The sequence below is a fragment of the Oryx dammah genome, unplaced genomic scaffold (assembly GCF_014754425.2).
Source record: "Oryx dammah isolate SB20612 unplaced genomic scaffold, SCBI_Odam_1.1 HiC_scaffold_2, whole genome shotgun sequence".
Classification (NCBI taxonomy): Eukaryota; Metazoa; Chordata; class Mammalia; order Artiodactyla; family Bovidae; genus Oryx; species Oryx dammah.
In genome coordinates this window covers 113,677,477-113,686,025 of record NW_024070186.1, presented here as the reverse complement: position 1 = coordinate 113,686,025, position 8,549 = coordinate 113,677,477, and the positions used below count along the sequence as shown (strand labels likewise).

Below are 8,549 nucleotides of genomic sequence, written 5' to 3'. Positions count from 1 at the left end.
TAAATAACTTCCAAATCCAAAAATGTCATGTTGGTCATTAATTTAAAAATCCCACTCCCCAAAGAGTGTTGTGCTTGTTCGCCTAGCTTTTGTACCTTCCACAAAACGTGCTGAAAGGCAGTAAAACTTCAAGAGTTAGGAAGAGGCAGAAAACCGAGTAACCAGCCATTCCACAGGCAATAATCAACTGAAGAGTAATATTGGCTTTAAGTCAGAAGCTGACTTAATTATTTAATATAGAACATAAACATCCACCAGCCATTAAATGACTTTACGAAAACTAGCCATGTTGGGACTTCCCTGGTGTCCAGTGGTAAAGACTTTGATCAGCCAATCCACGGGGAAGGGGTTTGATCCCTAGCAGGGGAACTAAGATCCCACCTGCCATGTGGCACTGCCAAAAGATAAACAGGAACAAAAAACTAGCCACATTAGCAATGATACATAATAGTATCATAATACATGATATGTATCATAATACATGATACATAATACATGATACTTTGAAAACAGGTCTTAAAACTGAAACATAAAAAAATAGTCTTATTTTCTAGTGGAGGCATCCCACATTTTCTAGAAGATAAAAAAAGAGACCCAAACAGTATACATAAACACAGGCCTTCAGAGCAACAATGCACTTCCCTCAGAAAATCACAGTAATCCTCATTCAGAATCCTGTAGTGCTTTTTATCCTAAGGTACTGAAATTTCATCAACTCAGACACTATACACAACTCTGAGTCTCTTCTCATTTTTTATTTTTTAAAAAAGACAGATTTAGGATTTTGTAAGAAATTACTGTTACATTTTTTTTAATCTGTCAAGTACTACAGTAATGGAATAAATAAATAAGATTTTTTTAAGTTCAATGTTTATAGACATATTTATAAAAAAATGACTGAATTAGAAGACATTAAATAATGCTGACACACACCAGGAGGGGATTAGGCAAGGAAAGGCACATCATTCCACCACAAGAGATAAAGACCATAGTTGGAAGTTAATGACCAGCCAAAGCTTTAGGTCTTGTGGTAGTTTTCCTAGCTCTAGAGGGTCATTACAGTGGAACCTGCTTTATGGTACTTAGCTGAAATAAACAGCAGTTGGAAAATTTTACTCAGTGACCTCAATGTATTATTTAAAAGAAAGCACTCTTGTAATAACTCTGGTGTGTGAGGAGAGAAGGAACAAAAATCCAGAAAGGTTTGCTGATACTGGAAATCCTATTGACATATTAAAGATTTAAAAAAAAAAAAGGTAAAATAAGGTTAATCGTCTTGACTGGCTGAACTGGAATTTTTGTAGTTAACAAAGTTAAAATTCCACGTAAATACTCCCTTTCTTTTAAACAGACAGTGTACAGATAAAAAACTGTAGTGTTTCACTTCAGATGAAACTATATGCCAATATTTAGGGAAAAGGATCTTAGATGATTTCCTTATTTTAGACAGTCAAAGTCCTTGAAGACAGCAATAATATCTCTGGCTGACTGGCTGTCTACAATAGCAAAGTAAATATAAGTTTTGTCAATAAGAGGTTTCCCAAAGAAACTGTAAGTTCCAGTTAAACAGATACAGTTACATTACCGAAAAGTCTAATAGACATCAGCAGAACTTGCTATGGGTCAACCTCCTACTACCAATTTTCCTCACAAATTTGTGCCAAGACTACCCATTTTTTTCTGTCTGGACTCTGAACCTAGATTAGTTTGACTAAAAGATGGAACCACCCAGGTTCCATTTAAATTTTAGTTGTGTTGAGAAACAACTGTCTGCATGAATAAATAAAATGGGTTTTCAGGATAAAATGGTATATCCACACAAAAAAAGTTAAATTAAAAACAATTCAGGGGGAGGTAAGGGACAATATTCATATAAAAAACACCATAAAAATGGCAACTGTAAAGCAGGCAGCTTCCCACTCATGCCACACGATATGCCTTCATCAAGGTGTACTCTTTCCGGTTGGTATGAGCAGCCCAGATGAAGAGAGCGGAAGCCATGAACTGTAAGGGAGCTGACACGCAAGCCAGGCAGAAGGACCATCCGAATTCACCAGACACATTCTCAGGCAGCTCCAGTTTCTGGTGGAGTAGTTCAATTCCAGCAACGTAACAACTCACTGAGCCCAGTGTACACAGACCTTGGAGGAAATTTTAGGGGAAAAAAACACAACATAGTTAGATAAGAGCATGATAAAAGGCAGCGACATGTGATCCCTAAGGCAACAAGGAGGTAAAACTAAATTTGAAGGAGACCCACCTGCAAGGAGATGGAGAATGCCTGTGGCGATGGTGGGATACAAGCTTCGGCATATACAAGCACAAAGTCCAATCAAAGCCCCAAAGCACATCAAACCTAGACTAACAAAAGGTAGAAGGAACTGGCAACGCCAAAGATCTGATTTCAAAAGAGAGAGAGAGACAGAAATGAAATGTTACCATTTCAATTTTCACACAATGGCAATTTCTTTCATATTCTATCAGAACTTTTCTCAAAAAGTGAAAATGGGGTAATTTAATATTGAGGCTTTTTTCCTAAAGCACATTGTTCAAAACAGTGCTAACTTTCTTCTGACAAAAGCAAAAAGACACTAATAATTAACTGTTACTAAGGGCTTCCTATGTATCAGGCACTGTTCTATACATGCTTTGTGTATTAAACCTCCCAACATCCCTATGAAGAAGGTACTATTACCTCCAGTTTATAAATGAGGAAACTGAAAGAAGATAACTTGTACAAGGTAACACAGTAAGTGGAAGAACCAGACTGGAAGCAAAACCTTCTGGTTCTACATACATATTTAAGTCCTTATAGGATCTCAAGGCAGGAATAACAAGTAAATGAATAGTGATTATAAAAGATCTGTTAAAAGAATATACATAAAGCACAAAGCAGAGGATCTAGTATATACCAGGAATTCAATAAATGGCAGTTTCAACTATCATAAAGTCCCTCAACAACATGGGAAAAAAGCTGATAACTTTCCAAAGCACCCCGTTACCTTTTCAAACTATGTTAATTATTATCAATGTAGGAACATCAACTCTGAACCAAATTTTACCTTTTAGGGCTAGTTTTACTTTCTGGAACTACATCAACGTCTTTTTTCTAACTTCCCTTCAAACTCTGTTAGTAACAAACTTCCTATGCATTGACAATGCAAAATTGAATACTTGCCATTTATTCAACATCCCCTCTCATGAAATGGTCATTCTTCCGGGCAGGTTCCAGTAACTCTAATAGCCTAGAGACTAGGTCCAAATCTGAAAATAGTATTTCCCAGGCAGCCTGACCATCAAGTAACAAAATGCTCTTAATAAGCACTTTCATTTTTGACATCTACACTTTTGATACCACCACCTAAGACTAGATCAATACTTTTGGGAGGACTGACACTTAAGTTGACTCATGTAAAGCTTGCAGTCAACTTTTTTCACATATCCCTAGCGGAACACAGAAAAATGAAGCGTTTAACTTAAATATAGACATATATTATTTATTCCTATTAAATTTCCTCTTTAAATAGGCCTATTAATAACATCTTTTGGTGAGTATAGATTCTGTCACCCAATGTATTAGCTGCTCAACTTCGTATCTCCAAGTGGATAAGTACGTATCTAAGTTCTAAAATATATTATCAACAGGACAGAGTTTGTTGGGAAAACATTAAAGATTTTATTTCAGGTTGACACAATGTACAATGTCATCTTGTTCCAAAAACAGAGTTCAACAATAATATAAAGTTATTTTACTTTTTCCCAACAAAGTACTCACAGGTCCGAAGCAGATCAATCCCACTATTGTGGTTTCCAGGCTCAACAAATTTCTCCATGAACTGCTCATTTAGTGTGAAACTCATGCATTTTGTGACCATATCAAATGACTCTGGAATAAGAAAAACAACGACTGTTTGTTGGTTTTTTGCTTAATTTTAAACATTTAACATAAATCTGTTTCAATAATTATTCTCTGAAATAAAAGGTGACGTGGAAAAATGTTCTCAGGAGAGCAGCCTCTTTGGCCCTGAGTGACACACAGGACAGACTAATGCCCAAGAGACCAATAGTTCTCAGCAGCAGGTGTGATACGGGTACAGGAAGGCCAAAAAAAAAAAAAGGAGTAAAACGAATAGAATAGACAGTAAGATGACTACGAAGGAGGAGAGGACAAAGACTAAAATAAATAGAAACTTTGATCTTCTCCCCCAAACCTATTCCATCATCTTGTTCCCCATCTCAGGTAAACGATAATTCCATCCTTCTCATTCCTCAGACCAGAAACTTTATAGAGTCATTCTTGCCCATAAGCACATCATCAGGAAATCCTACAGGCTCTACCTTCGACATTTATCTAGGATCAGGCACTGTTCAGTACTACCACCCTGATCTGAGGCGTAACCATCTTTCACCTGAACTGGTTCAACAGCCTCTTAAGTCTCCTGGCTACCATCTTGCCCAGCCACCTGTCTGTTTTCAACACATCTGCCTAGGTGACCAGATTATCTTTCCTCTGCACAAAGCCCCACAGTGGCTCCATCACACTCAGAGTAAAATCCTAAGTCCTCATCACATCTACAGAATCCTGCCTGATTTGCCCTACTCCCATTCCCAGAATACATCTCTGACAGCTTACCTAACTCTCCCCTAGTCCCCTCCCTTCCAGCCTGGGGAATTCCTTGCTGGTTCTTGAGTATTTCAGGCATGCTCCCACCACAGGGCCCTTAGAGTTGTTCCGTCCATCCTAAATGAGTCTCCCTGTTTCCACAATTACCCACAGGGTCAACTCCTTCACCTTTATCAAGTTTTTACACAAGTGATGTTTTCCTGCTGCAGCCTATCCTGCCTTTACTATTGAAGAACATAACTTACATGCCCACCAACATCCCCTTCCCTATGTACTTTCAAATCCCCTTTATTTTACTCTATTTTTCATAGCACATCACCTTCTACCATGTAATTATTTATTCTGTTTATACTGTTATACCTATTAATTGTTTATTGCCAGTCAGCCCTTATTAGAATGTTAGCTCCCCAGGACTAGGGATTTTTGTTTTTTTCCCTAGCTCCTAGGCCCTGAACATGAAGGTGTGCAATAAATAGTTGTTGACTGAATAATAAATGATTGCTAAGATTCAAGTATCAAGTGTTCCTATGCTCTCTTAAATAGAACTGAACATTTTAAATAAAATTCAACCAACTTTCACCTCTTTCCGATCACTTTCTTTTTCATATAAAATCACACTATCATCCATCCTTCTGATGTACAGTATTTTGAGCCTGTTGTGCTGTGATTTGAATACAGTGCTCCCCACCAAGAGACCAACAGAACTAGTCATAAACAGAAAAAAATTTATAAAGCTGTTCCCTGCAAAGAACTCTAAAGCTTCCATCTTAACAACTGAAAATTAAAAATTTTCAATGTTAAGAATGCTCACAAAATAAACCTGAGAGGTAGTTTCTTAATTTTTTTTTATTCTCGTAATGCATATTTTTAACCTAAAAACTCCATCAAGGGTTGTAAAAAGGTCTTAAACAAGCAGATTTAAACACTGAGTTGGCCAAATTATATCCTCAAGATTTAGAGGGCAAATGATAATATTTACTAAAACACAACTTCATATAAATGACTACTAATTCACATGTGTTGACTTGATTTTGGGACTTGATTTTGGATACTAGTACTTTTAACCAAGCATTTAAAATCTTCCAAAGTACTTTTCTAATTATTTTCTCATGACATGTGTGAGATTAATATAACTATTTCAATGTGTGGCTAAATAAGTACAAAGATTTAAAATGGTTTTCTCCAAGATAAGGACAGTTACTCATCCAACCAACATTAATGAGTACAATGGTAATTAATTAATGGAAACTGAGGAGAGAAGGTGATAAAGAAAAAGAAAAACATAAGATTTATTTCTTTGGGAAGAGAAAGAACCCACAGGCATTCTTGTACATAACTGGCCATCATTGTACCACTTTCTCTATTACTGAGTAGCCACTGCAGAAGACGCAAGAGATGTGAGCTCAATTCCTCGGTGGCGAAGATGCCCTAGAGTAGGAAATGGGAACCCACTCCAGTATTCTTGCCCAGGAAATACTATGGAGAGAGGAGCGTGACAGGCTACAGTCCACGGGGTCACAAAGAATCACCTATCATGGAGTGTGTGTGAGTGCACGCGAGCGCGCACACATACACACACGCAAACACATACACACAAAGGAGACAAAAGTTAAAATAAGAGAAATACCTGTCCTTTCTGGTGGGCTATACCAGTACGTGTTTTGGGGTATAGTGATACACCGTCTCCACAATCCCACTGTGCCATTATATCGGAAAAGTGCATCACTGTAAGTCTTTTCATCTGCCTCATCACTAGCAAAGTCATTCCAGATGCTTTTGTTCAAATCGCTGGAATTTTCTTGAACTGGACTCCGATACTCATACCAGAAGTCCGTGCCAATTGAGGCTGCCATGTAGATGGTAGAAATGAGGCTAAGTACACAAGCAATTACAAACGCTGTAGCAAAGCGGTTATCCATTCTGGCATTCAGACTGCTCTGTTTAGAAGTTGAAAAAGAAGACCAGTTAGACTTCAAAAACAAGTACATATTTTGAAAGGAAATACGTCAAAATCACCCTTTCCCCATCCCATGGCTCTTTAAAGTAATGTATAATCATTAATGAATTTTTTAAAAAAAGAAGCAAGCATGTTTTAAATTAAGTTCAAAACAAAACTCATTATCATGAAAGTACTTATTGAATGCTCACATACCCAGGATGCTACGGAGACAGAAGTCTTGTTCTCTAGTCTATCACCTGCACACTAAAACAGACAACACTGAAATGGACATACACATTACAGATACAAACAGCAGACATGCCCAGAGTCAGCAATGTACCTTGCATACATTTCTAATGACAGGCTGCAGAGCATTAAGTGTTCTGGGTCTGAGTGTGAAAAAGGCATAGGAAAAGGAAGCAGAGGAAATCGGCTCCTCCCAGTTTCCTCTGAACAGGGAAACCTTTTAAAACAAGGTAAAGAAAGAGTAAGGGGCTATTGAGAAGACAGCTGAAAATGTCTGTTTGCCCAGAGAGAAAGGTTGTTCCAGGCGCACGGAGGAGCAAAGAGAGTAATAATATGCAGTAATGCTAGATACCAATCTGCCCCTAATCCATTAGAGCTAAGTCAAGCTCCCTTCCGCTGTCAAAGTCTTCACTCCTTCCTACCTACTCGCCCCGTTCCTTATACTTTTGAACCTCCTCATCTGCAAACTAAAAGATCCTCAGCCGGAAGGAAAACTCTGAATTAGGCAAATATTAACACTCCAAAGGCGTGGACTGGGCTGAATGGCAATAGTAAATGGCCGCAGTACAATGACTCAAGGCGGATCAAGCTGAGTCAAATACTGCAAATATATACCATGAACCGCGCCAACCACCTTAAAAAGGAGCTCGAAAACAAGCTCGCAAACTGGGGTTGCTGAGTTTGGAAAATGGCAAGTGACTCAGGAGAGATCAGAGCAATCACAATCGTTAACGATAACTCCAGAAGTTGGGTTTGTATTTTTATTCTTTTTAATTCTTTTTCATTCTGATGCTCTCAAACGACCTTAAAAGGTCCTGAGCACCAGGAGCGGCGGTTCGCCCAGGCCGGACGCCTGGACCTGTCACCTCGCGGGTCGCACGCTAGGGCTGGGGGTGATCGAGACGAGCGGGCTCTGGGGCGGGGCAGCCGTGAGCTGTCCCCGGCCAGGGGCCCCAAATACCCGCGAAGGCCCCTCCCCGGAACAAGCAGCCAAGGGAAAAGCCCGGCGATAGCCCCCCGCTCAGGACCAACACGGTCCCGGCCGCGCCCAGGGAGGGGGGCCCCTCTTCAAACTGCTGGAAACCTCCAACGGCTACGCGACCCCCGCCCAGCGACGTCGGCCCCGCTCACTCACCGCCCATCCTCCTGCTCCGCCAGCTTCACCCTCAAGCTCAAACCACAGCACCCTACTCTCCCCGCGCCTCCTCTGACGCACTTCCCTGCAGAGCCCGCCCCCTCCATAACTCCCGCGCCTCCGCCTCCGCCTCCACCCCGGGCCGGGCCTGGCCCCGGAGCCGAGGGGACTTGTGGGAGTTGTAGGAGGGACAGGGGAAAAGCTGCAGGGGACGGCAGATGGCATTCCCGGCGCCGGGCGCGGCGCATTGTGGGAGATGTAGTTCAGCTTCCGAGGTGCGCAGAAGGGAGATCTGAGCTGATTGTTTCTTATATTTTACTACGACGGTCCACCGAGTAAGGTGAGTTGTTTTGGGTCACTACGAATCATTAATTGTGACTAATGTGACTCAGATTTTTCCAGTTGTGCTTTCCCTACCACCACCCTACTTGTGAAACAACAATGCGATAATCCTTTTAAAATATTAACCCAATAATTTTAAAACTCTCCTACAGCCTCATTCCCATTGCAGCAGGTAGTCTTTCTGGTTTTATTAAGGCTTAAGTTTGACTAAGAAGGATGTAACCTGACAGAGTCCCTTGGACTGCAAGGAGATCCAACCAGTC

At 40.3% G+C, this 8,549-nt stretch overlaps 1 protein-coding gene across 5 annotated transcripts; it reads right to left on the bottom strand.

The window, feature by feature from the left end:
• Positions 1-200: 200 nt before the first annotated feature.
• On the bottom strand, positions 201-8,058 carry CLDND1 (claudin domain containing 1). 5 transcript variants are annotated; one of them, XM_040226230.1, is made up of 6 exons: positions 7,945-8,051; positions 6,777-6,820; positions 6,252-6,561; positions 3,776-3,886; positions 2,261-2,398; positions 201-2,141 (listed from the first exon to the last, which is right to left on the bottom strand). In XM_040226230.1, exons 1-6 carry the CDS (start codon positions 7,949-7,951, stop codon positions 1,921-1,923), a joined length of 831 nt encoding a protein of 276 aa, XP_040082164.1. In that variant the 5' UTR covers positions 7,952-8,051; the 3' UTR covers positions 201-1,920. The 5 variants fall into 5 exon arrangements, with proteins under 5 accessions (XP_040082164.1, XP_040082182.1, XP_040082190.1 ...); XM_040226248.1 differs by having other exon boundaries at positions 6,777-6,842; positions 7,945-8,044; XM_040226256.1 differs by lacking the exon at positions 6,777-6,820 and adding an exon at positions 6,904-7,026 and having other exon boundaries at positions 7,945-8,037.
• Between the last annotated feature and the right edge of the window lie 491 nt (positions 8,059-8,549).

Excerpts from the sequence above, each read along its gene's own strand:
- CLDND1 (XM_040226230.1), bottom strand. Across the intron at positions 6,562-6,776 it reads CTGTCTCCGTAGCATCCTGG|AGCAGTCTGAATGCCAGAAT; the intron begins GTATGTGAGCAT and ends ACTTCTAAACAG. Across the intron at positions 3,887-6,251 it reads TAGCCCACCAGAAAGGACAG|AGTCATTTGATATGGTCACA; the intron begins GTATTTCTCTTA and ends TTCTTATTCCAG.